The 18,588-nt window shown below is 37.8% G+C and overlaps 2 protein-coding genes across 3 annotated transcripts; both read left to right on the top strand.

Moving 5' to 3' along the window:
- The first annotated feature begins 4,767 nt into the window (after nucleotides 1-4,767).
- im:7138535 (uncharacterized protein LOC797998 homolog) lies at nucleotides 4,768-9,633 on the top strand. The gene is made up of 8 exons (XM_012868067.3): nucleotides 4,768-4,913; nucleotides 5,147-5,256; nucleotides 6,340-6,465; nucleotides 6,552-6,808; nucleotides 6,889-6,969; nucleotides 7,053-7,169; nucleotides 8,929-9,075; nucleotides 9,152-9,633. The coding sequence occupies exons 1-8, from the start codon at nucleotides 4,870-4,872 to the stop codon at nucleotides 9,311-9,313; spliced, it is 1,044 nt and encodes a 347-aa protein (XP_012723521.2). The 5' UTR covers nucleotides 4,768-4,869; the 3' UTR covers nucleotides 9,314-9,633.
- Nucleotides 9,634-13,589: 3,956 nt separating this feature from the next.
- chchd2 (coiled-coil-helix-coiled-coil-helix domain containing 2) lies at nucleotides 13,590-18,481 on the top strand. 2 transcript variants are annotated; one of them, XM_036150044.1, is made up of 5 exons: nucleotides 13,590-13,759; nucleotides 14,915-15,173; nucleotides 15,820-15,970; nucleotides 17,858-17,887; nucleotides 18,113-18,481. In XM_036150044.1, the coding sequence occupies exons 1-4, from the start codon at nucleotides 13,710-13,712 to the stop codon at nucleotides 17,863-17,865; spliced, it is 468 nt and encodes a 155-aa protein (XP_036005937.1). In that variant the 5' UTR covers nucleotides 13,590-13,709; the 3' UTR covers nucleotides 17,866-17,887; nucleotides 18,113-18,481. The 2 variants fall into 2 exon arrangements, with proteins under 2 accessions (XP_036005937.1, XP_012723523.2); XM_012868069.3 differs by lacking the exon at nucleotides 17,858-17,887 and having other exon boundaries at nucleotides 13,592-13,759.
- Nucleotides 18,482-18,588: the final 107 nt, after the last annotated feature.

The following is an 18,588-nucleotide window of genomic DNA, read 5'->3' as shown; positions in this document are numbered from 1 at the left end:
TGCCCCCCCTGCGCGCTGCGTCAGCGTGGAAACATGACAGACCCAGACATGCAGAAAAACACGTTTTAAGGTTGTTGTTTTTTCTTCTGACTTGTGAGTTTATGTGAGTTTCAGTAAAGCTCCACCAAGAGGGGCGACTCCCCAAAGATGCTTCAAATTCATGCGGAAGACATGAAATAGACTAAGTCTATTTTTAGACAGTTTATCGGAATGACTGGTGAAATTGGCATTTATGTCATGTGCCCAAAAAAATAAAAAAAATAAATGACGTATGAGTTATGTGCTTGCAATATGATCATATGCGTTGATTTTTCCTCCCTATTTTTATATGAAAAAAGATTTTTCTCCATAGGCTTTCATTGTAATTCGACAATATTGCTCTCTTGATGAGTGAACCCCAAAGAAAGTAAGAAGTTAAAAATGAAAAATGTAGTATCCTTCAAATACAAGAAAAGCCTTTTTTTTTTGTCCAGGCAACACAGCCCTTCTAAATGTGACAACAGCACCCCCTGCTGTTTGGTCTGTACCTTCGCCCAGAAGTATGATGATTACTATTAATAAACTCTTTAAAAAGAACAAAACTTAATGTGACTGAAGTTTATCTTTAATGATAATGACTTGATATTATTTTAGCCATATGAGGTTCATAGATAGTTAATAGTTGACTCCAGGTACGAGTCGGGCTAAAAGCCATTTATTTTGTTAATACAGTTAAAAAAGTGGGGCAATGTTGAAACATTTTAATTAGAAACTGTTGTTATATGTTAGAAATTAACCCATAAATGTCTGATAAATTTTAAGAGGGTTTCTGGGTGCTCTTCAGTACGGCAGCTTTAATGCATTAAAACAGAAAACAATAAAAGTTACAATTTTGACTCATTTTGATGGGATGGGGGAGATAAAATTTTTTTTCCTTCTTCCAAGGGCTGTGCAACAGAAAATAATAATGATAATAATACTAATACATTTTATTTAAAAGGCGCCTTTCTGTACACTCAGGGTCACCGTACACAAGGATAAAAAACACAATGTCAGAAACAAAGTCAAAACAAAAAAACATTTAAGAAAATATAGAGGCTGGGACAGGGAAATTTATATTTAAAGAGAATAGGCTAACTTAAATAGATGAGTTTTGAGTTGTGATTTGAAATGGAGAAGCGAGTCCGTGTTTCTCAGTAGGGGTGGTAGATAAAAATGTGCTTTTTACTCCTCCTTATTATAATGGGTCTGTTGCGACTGCCTCAGAGGGGGACAGCGTCCCCTCCTTTGTCTAGACGTTCTTCAGTGGTTAAGGGTCATCTCCCATGAGCTTTCTTGGAGCAGGGACCGGTGTCTTGGGAATAAGAGACAAAGCATCATGACGCATGGCAGAGCTTTATAGCCAGTGAAGCCACAGCTTCTGTACATATGGTATCAGCAAACATTGAGGGACTGTACGTCAGAGCCGGGCACGCCTCGCCGCCATTGTCTGCATTGTTCCTGTTGATGTGCCACCAGCGTGATGGGCCGTTTAACAGACCACCTGCGGTGAAGTCCTGCCGAGCTCCACAATGCAAGCCGGCAAAGCTAATAAAGTCCTTGGGTTCCTACATGTGTGCATACAGTCAGACATGTGAGGAGGGAGCTGTGTGGTAAAACTTAATAAAAGTGAACTGCTTAGACCACTGGTCTGCAACCTGTGGCTCCAGAGCCGCTTGTGGCTCTTTACACCTTCAGCTTTGGCTCTTTAAAACTTAGACCAAAAATGCAGGGGGAAAAAAATTGGTCAATGTTTATAAATGTAAAGGTAATTTAAAATTGCTAGCTTTAGCATGCATTATTTCTGCAATATATGCATAACATGTCCAGAAAGAAAGAAACTAATGGTGTGTAGAATATTTTACTATAGATAAATGAAGTATCTTTTTGTCAATATGTCGCAAACGACTTGCTTTTTCATAATTTTGATGCCATTTGCTATTCAAATGAAGAGAATGTATTAAACTTAAACATAAAAATACTGTTGGTTAAATAATAAAAACTGTTGACCTTTAATTTAAAAAAGAATTAAACAAGTTACACTATAAAAAAAGCTCTTGCTTCAAAGAGATGTGTGACGTTTAGCTGGACCGAGGGCAAAAATGGCTCTGCGGGTTGTAAAGGTTGCTGACCCCTGGCTTAGACAAATCACTGCAGCACAGATGACACCTTAGTTTAGGTCAGACACTGAGTCCGATAACACTGGCTCTGCGTACGTTCCAGATTAGATGTGGTGACAAAGTGCAGAGGGAGACAGAAAAAGTGGCCTTGAAGCATATCTGACAGCCATAAAATCCTCAGAGGAAGATGATAATCTCAGCAGATCACACCGAGCATTCACCCAGTTCCACATTATCAGCAACAATGACGCAGTGGCGAGAGCTGGATCATAAAGAAATATTAATGGCAGGGGCACATAAAGTGATTATAAAGTGATTCTAAGTGAACTTATGTCATCGTCATTCAGAAAATTACAAAGAACTATATGAGTTTGGATCATAATATTACCTCAGTCAGACTATGTGATCGCATCTTTCCAGTATGACTTTAAATAAGTCTTAAGTTATATTAGGCTCTCCCTCCTTAAATTCACATTCCTGTTGTAAGGACGGTAAAGAGCATAGGGCAGTAAACCAGCTTCTCAGGTAAAAATGCTTAATGAAGATGTATTTCAGTGTGTGTTGTTGTTCATTTTCAAGATTTCTAACAGGTCTTACCAGTTGCAGTTTCTGGCACCAAGGTCACAGCAGCAGCGGTTTAGGCAGGAATGTAGCACTTTAAAAACCCCATATCACAGCCCAACCCTCATCTACACCGCAACCTTGCTTAGATTGATGCAGACCATACAACTTATCGTATTTAAAAAAAGATATAGAATAACATTCACAACATAAATCTTACTGCCTACTGATGCTGATTACATATGCAAAACAAACTAAAGCTCCTGTCCACTTCCGACCCTCAACTTCAGCCCAAAGATCTGCCCCAATAAAGTGGATTATTGGGGAATTCATGCAGTTTAGGCCATTAGGTCATCATCATGTATCCACTTAATTAATCTCGTCTACAGTAAGATGACCTTTAAAGAGAGAGAAATTAGTGGTCTTCAAAATAAAATCCTAAACAACAAACTTCCTTTCAGCCAATCTCCTTGCTCCTTAGCAAGGGATTGGTTTTCCAGGAGCCTCGCAGACTAAATTTGAGGTAAACACATTTAACTATGACTGATAAATACTTAGAATGCAGCATGTTGACTCAAACTTTGCAGCAGAACATGAAATAAAATATAAAAAATATTACCATGTTGTAACACTGGAAAGGACAACGGTTGACAAATAGACAACTGACTGGTGACCAAGACGGCCAATAACTTTACGTCCATCGCAACAATAATAGAGCTCCAGTCACATATGATAAAACACATTTGTAATAAAATAACATGCAGCTTTTTTGTATTACATTTTTCCTCTATAGGCAACACTTTCTGAGAGAAAGCATATGCTGTGCAAACCTGTCTGTATCTTATTGCCATTGCTGTAAAAAGAAAATGTTGGAGACAGATACCGGCTCACGATGCACACAAATAATGCACAAATAATATATACAACAGACATAGTATCCCCCCCCCTCGCCTTTTTTTAATATGTATATAGAGATCAAGTCCGTCAGTTGGCTGCATTGGCCAAATACACTGCCTGAGAAGCCCAAGCGTGCAAAACAGTCTATAGGGTCTGCTGAGTACCAAGCTTTGAAAGTCAGTCCTTTTTGGTGTTGTTGCATGAATTAATCACTCAAAGCTTCTTTGATGATACATTCATGCTTGCAGTAAATTCTGTGCAGTAAACTTCAACATTTGAACTGTGCAATGAAACATTCCTCAGAAGTTAAGGTGAGCGAGTTATGCATTCACGGTAGTGTTATTGAAACGTGTAACAGACTAAATCTTCTCAGTAGGGCAAGAGAGATCTCCTGCCCTCCTGTTTTGGAGGAAATCAAGATAACCCTCGAATCTGAAAACAAAATGCTGATTACTGAATTCTTTTCTATTTTTAAAAAAGTATAAAAAAATAATTGAGCAAATGAATGAATGAAAATTTATTTTATACATAAATAAAAATGTGAGTTTCAAGAATCAAAAAAATAATCCTTATTTTTTATTATCACTATTTATTTTAAACACTATTACTATTTATTTAAAACAAATAAATAGTTATTTTTATTATTGTAAAAGCAACAGAAAGAAAATGTAAGCTGACAGTGATTTAGTGGGAAGTAGAGCACAATTTCTTCCACACTTTTCCCCTGCATTGTTTACATTTCAATTGTTTACATAAATTATTGCTGCACCTTATCCTGAAACTTGCTGCAATTTACTGTGATGTTTGAAGCTGTATGCAAACGAAATATCGTTCTGTACGCACTCTGTGCATACAAAATGACAATAAAGTTGTCTAAGTCTAAGTCTAAGAACGTTATATATATATGTGTCTGTCGGATATAATTGTCATAATAATCCAATCCCACTCAAACTATAAATTTCAAATGACCTTATAATGAATTAATTAATTGTGTGGATCGTCGTTTTTTATATGAAATTAAATCTGTCCACTTTTATTCTTGTTTTTCTAACGTGGAATCTTATTTATTTTGTCTTTATTTGTTTGAATGCCATCGCCTGTTTGGAGCGATTTGTTTGTGCCCACTCCGGCCAGCAGGGGGCAATAGATATATATGCTTCATCCATTTGGACGCCGTCAAAGAAGGAAGCAGCCCATGTAAACACGCATGAGTTTGTAGCTGCTAGCTGACAGACACTAATGTAAATTAAATCATCTACGTTTCACTGTGGAAATGGAGCGAAGCGTGGAGACAAGCTCAGCTATTGTAGCTCTGGGGTGGGACATTATTATTCGACTTTTTAATCATTATTATTATTTAATTTAGTTTTCTGTAATGATTAAACTTGGTTCTGTTTAAAACGGCAAACCGTTTCAGAGTGAAAAGTTGCTGGTTAGATTTCTGGTTATGGCTTAGTTAATCTTAAAGTCTCTCGACGTCACGGTGCACGGTGAAACATGTTGACTTTCTGCTCAGGTGAGTTCACCTGTCGTCTTCACTTCCTGTCCAGGTACCCTGGCGGCGGCTCGTGCCTCAGGCGGTGCAGGTGTGACGAGCTCCCCTGTCCGCTGCTCAGCTGGCTGTCCGCGGAGCTCACGGCTGTGTGCCCGGAGCTGACAGGTGAGGCGGACATCATGTCATTTAGCTTTAGGCTCGTTGTTAACTTATAATTATTACCACAACCCAACGGGTGAGCTGCCGATGTTTAAAATGGAACATTTTAAAACATCTATTTTATAGGGAATGTGCGACGGATCCATCAACAAGTTGCATAAAAAATGGATGATCCACACACGGTTTTCCATAGTGTTTATAATGCAGATCTGAAACGCAAGGCATGCATCTATATTCAGCCCCTGTACCACTAAATAAAATCCAGTGCAAGCAATCTGCTATTTAGTAAACAGAGACCACGCGCGCGCGTGTGTGTGTGTGTGTGTTAGTGTGTGTGTGTGTGTGTGTTTGTGTGTGTGTGTGTGTGTGTGTGTGTGTGTGTGTGTGTGTAATTTAATCTAAGTGTAAATCCAGTTTATTCTGTGAAGGCCTCAGAGGATTGTTGGGGAACATTACAGAACGTACAGCAACATGAGGAGCAAGGAAGACGGGAAGCGGGTTGGCGAGGAGAAAGTTGTGGAAAATATTAAAGCGTAGTTGGGTGAAAAAAAATCAAAAATACCATATCCTGATCGGCAATTGCTGAGCATCTCACAGAGCACCCCAAAAGACTTGCATCTCTGATAACAACCAAAGGTGGTTCCAGAAAGCCACACTTTTTAAAATCTTTTTTCGGTGTACGATTTTTGTCCATCATATAAAAAAATCTCAGCTAAACGCTTCGAAATTTGTGGCTGAAATGTGACTAAAAAGTAGGTTAAAAAGTAGAAAGGGTGTGAATACCTTTGTAAGTCAGGATACATCCACGAGACTAGATTTGCACATCAGACATTGTTTTTCTGGCACAGCAGTCCACCTATAGCAGCTCATGCCATTACAAAGGTACTTTGATTTCACTCGTATTATGTTGCATTTTTATAAGGCTAGTTACGTATGTTAATAACAGCATTTTAAGAGGAATGACAGGCATAATCCTAATAAAACACACGTATTTACTCATATTGTCTCTTCTACTGTGTTAACAGAGCAAAAAGTTTATCAATCATTTTCCTTTGCTTTCATTTGGTATATATTTTTTTCTTTTTTTAGACCTGAAGGGGGCAGGTGACGTCTTGTTGGTGGAAGAGTTGAGAAATTTGCTGTCCAACCTGTTCTCTCCCCTGGCTGTTCTGACCTGTGATGTGCTGGAGCCGTCCACCCTCACCAGGATCACTGGTGGGGAATCACTTTATTTTCATGGATGACATTAGCTGCCGGTGATCCGTTTTAGACTCACACCTTTTTGCTGTGTGAACCCGCAGACTTCCTTGTGTCAGAGTTGCTTGCAGCTCGTATAATCAAGGAGAAGGAGCTGCATCCTGAGGAGAAGTCGACAGGTGGAGAAGAATCGGCCAAAGAGCAGCGAGTCGAGCAACATAACTACGATGAATTGTATCAAGAATGCAAAGACGGCGCAGACGCGGACCGGAAGGAGGCGCAGATGCAGGCGGAATGGATTTTACTGCTGCGTGCTCTTGGTTTGGACGCCTCTTCTCAGTTTGAAGATGTGCAGAACGAGGTCAGCCGGGGAAGAACGACGTTCATAAATTGTACGCACTGAAAATACCCGAGAGCTAAAAAGCTTTTTATCTAATCCAGGTGAAGTCGAGGCTTGTTCGTCTACCAGGTGGAGACATGGCAAGCCCTCTTCTGAGCAGCAGCCTGAGTGCAGAGCAGTGGGTACGTTCACATGTAGGGTTGCCTGCGTTGTAAAGCGTCCTGTCGTTAATGTTTGCAGCCCTTTTTGCTTTTGTTCCTTTCAGACGGCGCTGCAGAAGATCAATGACACTCTGTCTGTGGATTATCAGTGTCGGCAACAGATGATGATTAAACGCTTTCAAGTTACGATTGAGTCATTTTCGTGGGGAGAAAAAGCAAAGGTAGTCGCTTTAAGTCCCTTTTTTTTTTTTAAAGCACTCACTCTACTACAGGATTAAATCGAAGGTGATCATTTGGTTTCTTTCATGTTGGTTAAAAAGCGATTTAGGTATTTTCGAGTGATTCTTGCACATAGCCTTGAAATTTAGAAGCATAATTTCATACATCCATCTTAGTTTTATGGTAGGTTTTATATGTGGGGTGACAGCCAGCTCATTTTGAATCTTTAAGTCTTTGGCTCTGTGGCTGAAGCGACAGAAACCAACCGGGGAATAGTTCGCTCGGCAGTCGGTAACCTCAATGTCAGTTTTTCTTCTCCAACAGTGGCGTTCTAACTTTTTGTCTTGCAGTCCAGTTTCACCAAGTTCAAAGTAGAATTACTTAATCGTTACCATTAATTGTTATTAGTTTTTGCACTTTAATGAAACGATCAGAGTAGTCAGATTTTTGTAGAAAGATCTGAAAATCACTTGAGATCCGTTCCACTCTGAGGGTTTTTAAAAGGAGGGATACAGTTTCATAATTTTTGGAGGGTAGTAATTTTTTTTATTCCAGTCATTTAGATTGAATTTTTGTTGCTAGGCAACAAGAACACACAATGGCCCACTGTTTCTTCTAGTTATATTTAGCCAAGTTTAATGAGGGAGGTTGTCCATTGTGCAGGACGTCTTAGGCTCAGTCTTTTTTTTTCCCTCTATTATCTAATTCAGCCCAATGTTGACCTGAACAAGGGACTGAAAAAGAGAAGATTTTCTAAATTTAACCTGGATCAGAAACTTCAGAACAAACCTGTTAATGATAATTTTTACTGCAGCGCCACCGTGTGGTCAGGCTCAGAAATCAACAGTACATGTCCATCTCTATAAATTAGAATATGGCTGGAAGGTTAATTTATTTCAGTAATTCAATAAAACCATGAAACATGTATTTTATTGACTCCTTACACTGAGAGTAATGGATATTCTAATAACGGATAATAGATAACTCTGTTTCTCAGATCATTTGAACATCGCAAATGTCCAAAGGCCAATTAAAAAGGATCTGAACACGGCGATTCAAAGCATATAATGCCTGATTAAAGCATATAAACAGAAAGTTAAGTGGAAGGAAAAAATGTGTTGTAAAATACAGCATTGAGAAAAATGGGAGTCCCTCAAAAAAGATAGTAGATCATTCACAAGGTGGGAATTGCATTTAGAGTCTGTACTGGAAGAGCCTCCAACACACGCATCTTGGATATGAGCTGCAGATGTCACGTTCCTCGTCTTAAACCACTGCCACAGACCTAATCAGTCATTTTCTACCTGGGCTAAAAGGAAAAAAAGACTGGACTGCAAGTCAGAGTCCCAAAAGTAAAATTACTGTACGTTACACAGAAATATTAAGCCCATTTCTGTATTAAAACAGCTTTATTTGTATTTAGCCATTTTCAACCTTTTTAAGAGACTACTGTGTTTTGATTAGCTTTAAGCTAATCAGCAAAATGAGTTTCATTTTTTTTACCTGAATTGCTGAAATGTACTTTTCCATGTTTTTTTAATTTATTGAGGTGCAGCTTTACATTGATCCACTGCTGTTACAAATAAATAAAATAAGCATTTTTTTTTTATCGTTGAGGCCGCGCTAAAATTAGTATCTCAGCAAAATGCTGGATCACTTGCCTGCCCCTGGGAGACCTATTATACCATTAGCCATAATTGATGACCTCACTAGAGCTGCGTCAGCATCAACAGCCCTGGTTTAACAGGCTTTTATTTGCAGGAGCACAGCGCTGCTCTAGCCTCAGTGCCATCTCTTTTGTCCTTCACCGGATCCTCCCAAGTGTCCCCGTCGCTGCTGCTGGCTGCCAGAGAAGATCAGTCCTTCATTGAACCAATAAAAGCTGGGAAGACTACCGCCGTCTACAAGGTACAGCTCCAATCAAGTATTCACTGGGGAGGCCATCTTTATGATGTTTGTTAACCTTTGTTGTTGCTCTCTCTAGACATTGATGGGCGGCGTCCCGGACAGAGGAGGACGGCCCGGGGAGATTGAGCCTCCCATGCCAACATGGGGAGAACGAAGAGCACAAGGAGGCAGAGGAGGAGGAAGAGGAGGAAGAAGTGACCAGTATAAGCACCGGAAGAAGAAGGGGAAAAAAGAGTAGCCTGTCTATCTTTATTGGCTTTACTAGTTGATTTTCTTTTTCTTCTTTATCTAAAATCTTGGTGAGAAATAAGGTCATAGAATGTTGCTTGTAACATACTTATTAGTTATAAATGGATGCATCATTTCTACTTTACATACCTCATTGAGTACATCTCTGAAGTCCTGTAAAGCTATTAATTGGTTATTTTGGTAAAAGAGCAGATTTTTCTATTTTTTTTATGTGAAAGAACAGAAGAGAGAGATAAAACCATAATTTTTTTTATTTGTTGGCTTGTATTTGAAGATGGGTTTGTCTTAAATAAAATGCGAGAACACAGATTTGTTGTTCATTGTTCTGCGTTAAAACTCTTGTCCTGATGTTTCCGCCACATCAGCCAATCTTCTCCTGACATACTACGTTTCTATTTTTACGAATTTCTTATATTTCTTAACTTCTTTTGGAATCGCAGAGCAAGAAAAACAGGTTTTTTATTTTTTATTTAAAATCACAACTACTTTTAAACTACTTGACTTTTCATTGCAAACCTTTTTTTCTAACTGCACTTGATTTAATTTCAACATTCAATAATACTCAAGGTCTGAGGTATTTTGAACTAAATATATCTGAAATTGTCAATTGAGAAGCTACTTGGTTATATGCACCCAGAGACACAAGGAATTACCATCAGGATAAGACCACAGGGCTGTTCTCAATAACCGCAGTTATTAGTCTGGATGTATCTTGGTTTAAAAATAAATCCCAATCCATTTGATAGTATATTTTAAATCACACTACTGTGAAGTCATTCAAACATTTAAAAAGCATGTAGAGAAAATGTTCTGAATGCAAAAAGATTTTGAGAAACCAGTTGTTGCCAGTATCCTTTATTAAAACAAGAAATTCTGTATAAGCTATTGATTATATCAAACAGTGTATTGCAGGATTTGCTTTTTAAATAGTCTTTACTAAATGTCAGAATGATAGTTAAAAAAAAAAAAAAGATCTAATATTTAGTATATCCTACCACACAGCTGAAACCACGTATTTACAGACTCTTCATAAAAAATAAGTAATGTGTTCTTCGAGGTTGGTATTAAATCAGACTGACTTTTGGTTTAACGGCATTTTCCCCTCTGAACCGCCTTTGATCCAAAGTCATTTCAAGACTTCTCGATGTGGTTAAGTGAACAGATTTTTTTTTTTTTCAAAATTTTTTTTTAGTATGTCACACGAGGAAGCAATGTGTTTCTTCTTTTTCCCCAACTCGTAATGATGACTTTAGTGGCCGTTCCAGTTAAATTTTCAGACCCGGAGGTCGTGAATCCCGACTACCGAGGACAAATGGAACGCACTATAAGTCAATGAAACTGGGTCTTATCACTTTGAGTCCCAAACCAAATAAAGGCCATGAGTGTGAACTCACTTTATTAAATAATGACTATACAATTTTGGCATCAATTTTAGCTAAAAGACTGAAAAGTGGATTAAATGACATAACACATGAAAACGGTTTTATGCCTGGATGCAATATTTCTGAAAATATTCGATCAGTGCAAGACTTAGTTGACTCTAAAACCCTTATCCCTGGTGAATCAGTTATTCTCTTCTTAGATTATCAGAAGGCTTTTGATAGTTAGTCACAATTTTATTTTTGACACATTGCCTTTTTTAACTTTGGTAACTTTTTCAGCCTTTAGGACACTTTATAGAGATAATAATAGCTCTATAAAACTTTTATATGGTACATCTGGCCGATTTAATATCAATAAAGGGGTTCATCAGGACTGTCTGGCCTCCCCTTACATATTTGTACTTGTAGGCCAAATTCTAAACTATTTAAATAGACAGAGCTCACTTGAAGGAATTAAAATATTTGATCAAAAACGTAAAAATCTACAACTTGCTGACGTTACAACAGTATTTTTAAGAGTATCTCATAAAGTTCCCGTAGCACTTTCTGTTATGTCAAAATTCTCTAGCATTTCAGGATTTGCAACCTAATCTAAAAAAAAAATTTAAATCCTTCCCTTATATATGACTGATGTTACTGAAATTTACAGTATCCCTGTAAAAGACACTGTAACTTATCTAGGTATTAAAATCTCCATAGATCACGATAACATTGGTAATAATCTTACTCCTGTTTGTAAATCTGTTCAAAAATAAATTTAATGGTTATCTATTTATGGTAGAGTGCTGTTAAGCAGAAAGAATGACAAGGGCGTCGTATGTTTTTTCATCAGAGGTCAGTAAAGCGCTCTGGGCTGACCTGGGTAACATTCTCTTCTTTTTTTGGAAAAATAAGCCACATAAAATAAAAATCTGTTCTCTCAAATTCTTTAGCTGAAGGTGGTTTAAATGTTTTGACATTTGCTGTCTTTAATCAAGTATTAAAAATTAATTGGATTAAGAGATTTCTAAAAAATATTGGGAATATTTTCCCAAATCATCTATTCAGTAAACTAGGGGGTCTTAATTTTTGTTTTGTTGTCCTTTTTTAGTCCATAAACTTCCAGTCAAATTAACCAAGTTTCATCAGCAGGTTCTGTTATTTTGGGCACTTCTATATAAACACAAGTACTCTCCTTGTAATTGCATATTATGAAACAATGCTTAAATACTACATAAAAACAAATAATTATATCTACATAATTGGGTTGATGAAAATATGGATCTTATAAACCAGTTACTCTACAGTAATGGTGAGTGGTATACCTATGAGCCGTTCATGAACATCAGTGACATAGATAAATCTCAAAAAGAAATTGAATTGGTCATTTAGTCTGTTCTTCATAGTTTATCCTCCTTAGCACAAACCATACAGACAAACATTCATGACACAATTTCAATTGAAGGAACTAGTATAAGTCATAAGAAATTTACAAATAGGTTTATCGGAGCTCAGTTAGAAACTTTGTCACTCTCATATGTAAACATAGATGGGGTTATTTAAGCAAAAAACGGTGGAATACAGTTTTTATCACCTTATAGATATATACTTACTGATAGGATCAAAGAATTTTAATTTAATATTTATTTTAATACACATATATTATCCAGTTAAAGATAATATTTGTCGCTTCTCTCCAAATGTTAAAAATAATTGCTTGTTTTGTCAGAGAGACAGGGAAAGTATTGAACATTTATTAGTGGAATGTCCTCATGTTTTAATAATTTGGTGAGATTTGAAAAGACTCCTTACAGAAAAAAATGGAAAGTACATTGTTTCATCAAAATTGCAAATGTTGCTAATCTTTAACAATTCAACCTTTTCTTTGGATGAAACATATATAGTAAATCTAATTATAATCCTAGCAACATATTATGTCCACAAGATGAAATGGTATGGAAAAATCCCCTAATTTAATAATTTTAGAGAAACTGATTTAAAAACAAATACTGCCTCTGTTGAAAAACTTAATTTTAACAATCAGAAACTTGTAAAAACAAGTATTTTCCAGAAATGTAACTTTATCTCATAAGCTGATCCCTCATTTATATATATATATATATATATATATATATATATATATATATATATATATATATATATATATATATATATATATATAAATAATTTTTTTATTTTATTATTTTATTTTATTTTATTTTTTACTTTTTCTCTTTTTTTCTCCTCTTCTTCTTTTTTTGTAAGGGGGCACATGGGGGTAAATTAATGAGGAATTCAGACCAACACGTCACAGTTGCATTTTATTAATACCACAACTGAATTGTTTTAATGTGAGAAAGAAGATCTGAAAAGCATGATATGTCCCTTAAAGTGAGGGGGAAAGGTCACATTACTGTTTTAATTCTAGATGTTGACTTTCAAAACAAATGGCACAATCATGATCCTGGGTCAATAAATGAAAATAATATTCAATCTGGAATATCAATGACTGACTGGCATAGTTTTTAAATATCAGCATTAGCTTCCACCTCAGAAAACAACCCATATTAGTCCACCTTTACTTATGACTTCCACTTCTCTTTGTTGCCCCATTTTAACTTTTTAATTTAAAATAAAGTTTTTGCATTCCTTGGGAGAACTGAATGGACATTTAGGCACAAGGTGACAGAGAATTCAAGATTCAATGTTGGGTTTTGGATTAAAAAAAAATCAAAACCCAACATCTTCAAAAACATGTTACAACTTGTGAACCTAATGTGGTAACCTATTTAATTTTATTTTTTTACAAAAAGAAAAACAACAGACCCCAAAACTTTAACTTATTTGTCAGTTACACAATTGTTTTTGCGGCACCGGAAGTCAGCCGGAGGATAGCTGATGTAACACATGGAAAGTTCCGGATTAACTAAAGGTCGAGATAAAACCGGTCGCGTGTGTCGCAGCAGCTCAGAACTACGTCGGGGTTTTCTCACACTAGCAGCGAAACAAACTTAGTCTTTGAAAATGCCAAGAGGAAGCAGAAGCCGTCCCACCAGAATGAGCCCTCCCGCCAGGTAGTTGGATATATTTATTGTTGTTATTTATAAAGGGTTGAAACCGGAGGATTTGGGGTAAGGGTTAGCTTACAGGCTAACGTTCGGGTAACGGCCACAGTGTCATGTGTCAGAGAGTCCGAGCCTGGAAAGTCAATCAGATTTACTGCTGCCAGTGATAGAAACGTGTATTTGGATATTTAAAGGGAAGGTTTTACCAGCGGAGACAAGTTATTTAAAGCGTCATTGACTAGAAGGAATCAAGGTCACGGTTAAAATGTTTCAGAGCAAAGATGAGATCCTATAAAAACCTGGAAACAGATAAACTTTTGATTGTATCTGGATTTTCTGACCCGAATTAGAGGTCTGTCTCTCTACTCTTGATCGACTCTAATAGAACTTAACTAAAAACGACCTATTATGAATGCTACTGGTGACGTGTAGAGTTGGTATTTTAATAATCTGTTACACCTACAGCAAGTATTTATAGTTTGCAGCTTCGGGGCATAGATTAAATCGTTTATGGTTGGCTTCTGAGGAAACTCAAATTGTTGCAGCAGCAAAATAATACCCAGCTGAAAGTTAAATACATTTCCCCCCCCCCCCCCCCCCCAAAAAAAAAAAAATAAAAATAAAATAAATACAAAACAGCAAATCTGAATGCAAAATGGGCCATCTTTTAACTACTTTATGTAGTGCATGACATTGAGACTGAGCAGACATTTTAGTCAGGGCAGGGATCATGCATGGCTCAAGTGGCCTTATATTTTTATGTAGGTAGGCTGTTTAAGCCAGTCGATTTTTAACTCCAGGAGGGCATATGGGGGTAATGATCAGTGATCGTCTGTCCCGGCAGCTCTGCTCTGTAACGCGACCTGAAGAAACCTCCTATCAGTGGCCTGAAACAACACCAGGCTGGACTGTTGTGCAGTTTGCACTCTGACTTCCTACTGACCTCTTTATCCTCTTTTATTGCACTTTGCTAAAATCTAGTTGTCATTCCGAATAAATCGGTTTACAATTATACCCCAAATTTACTTTTTTTGTTTCCTATTTAGACGTGCTTGATATTCCAAATGCCGTTTTTTGAGTTTATAGAGATGTTAAAAGAAAAAAAAGTTCTGTACTATTGAGTTCAGCCTCTAATTGATGATGTTTATGTTGACCTTTTCACAGCCGCGCACCACCATCACCTCCACCCATGGCCAGTGCTGCGCATCACTCGTCTCACGCTCCGGTCCCCATGCAGGCTCCTCCTTCTGCGGTGGGCGCGCCGGCCGCTGCGCCCAGACAGCCTGGCATGTTTGCTCAGATGGCGTCGACAGCCGCTGGCGTGGCGGTGGGCTCCGCAGTGGGACACACCCTCGGTCACGCCATGACCGGAGCCTTCAGCGGAGGGAGCTCTGAGGCCGCCAGGCCTGACGTCACATACCAGGTAGACTGATGAGCAGCCTGCTGTGCAGCCAGAGGGGTGTTAGAGAAGATTATTTTGTTTACCAGACCGCTGGTTGGTCTGTAATCACAGATCCAGTAAAGAGTGATTGATAAAATGAACGTGACAGTTAAAGCTCTTGTTTGGATCAGTGAAGGGGGACTAAGGATTCAGTACTGTAAGCAAGAATGACCTCTTTAATGGGGCCAGCCTGAAGACATGGGAGTCAGTTGGAATCAAGAAATTTAGGTAAACTTTGTCCAAAAACGCATGCCAGTCGGGATAAATTACGTTATTCTGACTCATCATTGGTGTAGGTATAAAAACATATTTAAGGACTAAAACATGTAAGCTTAGGTGCAAGCAACAGTAAGCAACAGGCTTTCTCTTTATAAGATAGGAACCAGAATTAATGGTAAAAGGCAAAGAGGAAACACATTTTATAGCAACATGGCAGCAGAACCAGGAGAAGATGTGAAATATCCTGCCACTGTTCCCTGTAATGAGATAAACATCTTAAGTGGAACACGTGTAAGCATGACTTGGGTTTTACGCTGTAAGACTGATGTCTTTGGAAAGAACTGCAGATACCTGAAGTCGTTTTCTACACATTCAGATCTGTCAGAACTTCATGCTTTGTGTCCATCAGGAGCCGTACCAGCAGCAGCAGCCGGCCGGCCAGCAGCAGGAGGTCTGCTCCTTCGAGCTCAAGCAGTTCCTGGAATGTGCTCAGAACCAGAGCGACCTGAAGCTCTGCGAGGGATTCAGCGAGGTGCTCAAACAGTGCCGGTCTGCTAGTGGTAAGAGTCCGAGTGCAAACAACAGCCACACAAAGATGTTCTCCTGGATGGTTGCTTCTGGTTTTGCTCGGTGTGCAGTTTTTAAAATGTTTTTGTTGTACTTAAAAATACCTGTCCCTTACAAGTTTTATCGTCTTTATGATTTCTTTATATCAACATTTAAAAGCCACTTGTGTTCTTCAAAAAAACCTAAAAAAGAATAAAACTTTAACTGAAGATACCAAATGTTGAAGTTGAGGCTCTACTTGAGTATAAAGCCAAAGAGAGATGGGTTTTAAGCAGAGAATTATAATTCAATTAAATTTGATCTATATAGCGCCAATTCATGACACATGTCATCTCAAGGCACTTTACAGTCAAATTCAATCAAATTAGTCAATAAATACATTTCAAAATTCAGAACAGAGTGTTTAATATTATAAAGGCCATTTAAAAAAATAAATAAAAATAACCTTGCCTACTGAAAAGTATGTACATGTAGTTTGCATTATATGCGCTCAATAAACGGTCTGCACTCCTTTGCTATGAGTTACTCCATCAGTGCAGCGTGGCATGGAGTGATGCCCTGCTGAGGTGTTCATGGTGCTTAGGTTGCTTTATTATCTTCATCCCTGCTGCCTTTCAGCCGTCCCTCATCCTCTCCTTGGCAACCCTCCATAGACGCTGCAGTGTTGTTCTAATCACTTTGTTGGCCCTTCAAGACGAGCCTGCATGGTCTTTAAAGCAGGTGTTGGTACTCTTAGCAGTTTGAGGATGTCCTGCTAGAAATGAAAGCAGCATCTCCGTGTTGCTGGTTAGCTGGTGTGCTCTAATATTTCCCTGATGGACTGCTGTCCTGACTTTCTAAAACATGGTGGACCAACACTAGCAGATGGTACGGTTCCCCAGATCACCACTGACTGTGGGAACTTCAGACTGGACCTCAAGCAGCTTGGGTTCTTTTTGGCTCTAGACACTATCCTTTATCGCCTTAGTCCAGATAAGGCGCTTCTGACACTGCGTGTGGTTCAGGAGTGGCATAAAACAAGGAACGTGACAGTTGTAGTCCATGTCTTAGAAACGTCTTTGTGTGGAAGCGCTGGCTGCTCCAATTCTGGCCACAGTCCACCTCTTGTGACTCTCTGCTTCAAAAACCTGTGTTAGGGCTGGTGCTGGTTCTTATGCACCCTTCTCTACTATACTTTTTCCTTCCACTCAATTTTCCATTAAAATGCTCAAATAAAGCAGCTTCTTTAGTCAAAGTAGGAGTTTTTTTCCCATGATTATGTAGGCCATAATATTTCTGGATTAAATTCCTTCCCTGTTGGCTTTCTAAAAAATTTTGTAAACAAAAAGATTTTGGGTTGTCATGAGCCATAATCAACAAACTGAACAGAAAACGCGTGTTTTACAATAGCGCTGTAACTAATCCATAGCTTGCTGCTTTTAAGGGGACTATGTGCAATAAAGAGAAATATCTATTCTGACTTATGACTGCACTATTTATTTGCCATATTTTTATTCTGAACATATTATTTTATGCACATTACATGGGTCAGTGGATCAATTTCATTGTACTACTGCCTGTTATAGGTTAGTACAGTGTCAATAAAGATTTCTCATTTGCAATGTATCTTTGCGTGTAATGTATCTATATAATATTAGTTTTACTTTTCTGAATTGAGAAAAGAGCTTTTCTGTGTTTCTCCAGTTTATCCTGTTTGATCTGTCTATTCTTAGAGAACTTCACATTGCAAATCATCGTTACATAAGAGATGTTTAACCGGTCAGAAACACGTGCACACGCAGTAGTTAAGACATCATACTTAGTATTTTTTATTTTTTTTAAAGCTCAGATGTGTTTTTTTTTTTTCTCTTTCCTCCTCTTATCCTATCTTGTCTCTGAAGGCGAGTAGAAAATGAGGGGAGCTGGAGAAGGTAAAATGAGACTGGGGATGACTTTGCTTTATTATAAAAGAAGGTAGAGCAGTACTCAATGTGACCACTAGGTGGAGTGGTGTGCCTGTTTAAACCTCTTCTAGTTTCCTTGATACTTCCTCCACTTTTTTATTTATTTAATCGTTGGTAGGATACTTTCTGTCCTCCAATAAAATGACAAAGTTAAAAACATGCCTCTCATTGATCTTTTTTGTTTCTTTTTAGGTTTTTCCTGAGATGGAGACAAAGTTCTGCAGAGTTGAGATCACAGGTCTTCTCACCAGATACTAGTTGGGTGCAATCTTCAAGGGATCAATCAATCAACAAACGTGCTTTATTTAAGCAACTGATTTTGGGTAACATCATTTTGTCGTGAGAACACTGCTGCAGAGTTTGTAATCATAGTCTTATAAATAATGTTTATATATTTTGGTTTCATGTTTTGAGTCAAGTGTAATTTAGACAGCGCTTTTCATTAGCAGTGCTTTTATTATAACATCTCAATAACACAGGATAAGCAAACCAAATCTACTAGTTGTCATCTTATGGTTTAATTGTAACGGGAAGAAAATAAATAAAGCACTTGGATTATAATGTTGCCGAGTTTTATTCCACTGCCTCCACAATCGGACTATATTACAGTACACTGAAAGGTTTCTATTTTTATCTGCCACATTCTTCAATTAGATTTTATCAGCTTC

Source organism: Fundulus heteroclitus, chromosome 18, assembly GCF_011125445.2.
Source record: "Fundulus heteroclitus isolate FHET01 chromosome 18, MU-UCD_Fhet_4.1, whole genome shotgun sequence".
NCBI lineage: Eukaryota > Metazoa > Chordata > Actinopteri > Cyprinodontiformes > Fundulidae > Fundulus > Fundulus heteroclitus.
The sequence above is the reverse complement of the archived record's forward strand: the minus strand, read 5'-3'. Positions and strand labels throughout refer to the sequence as shown.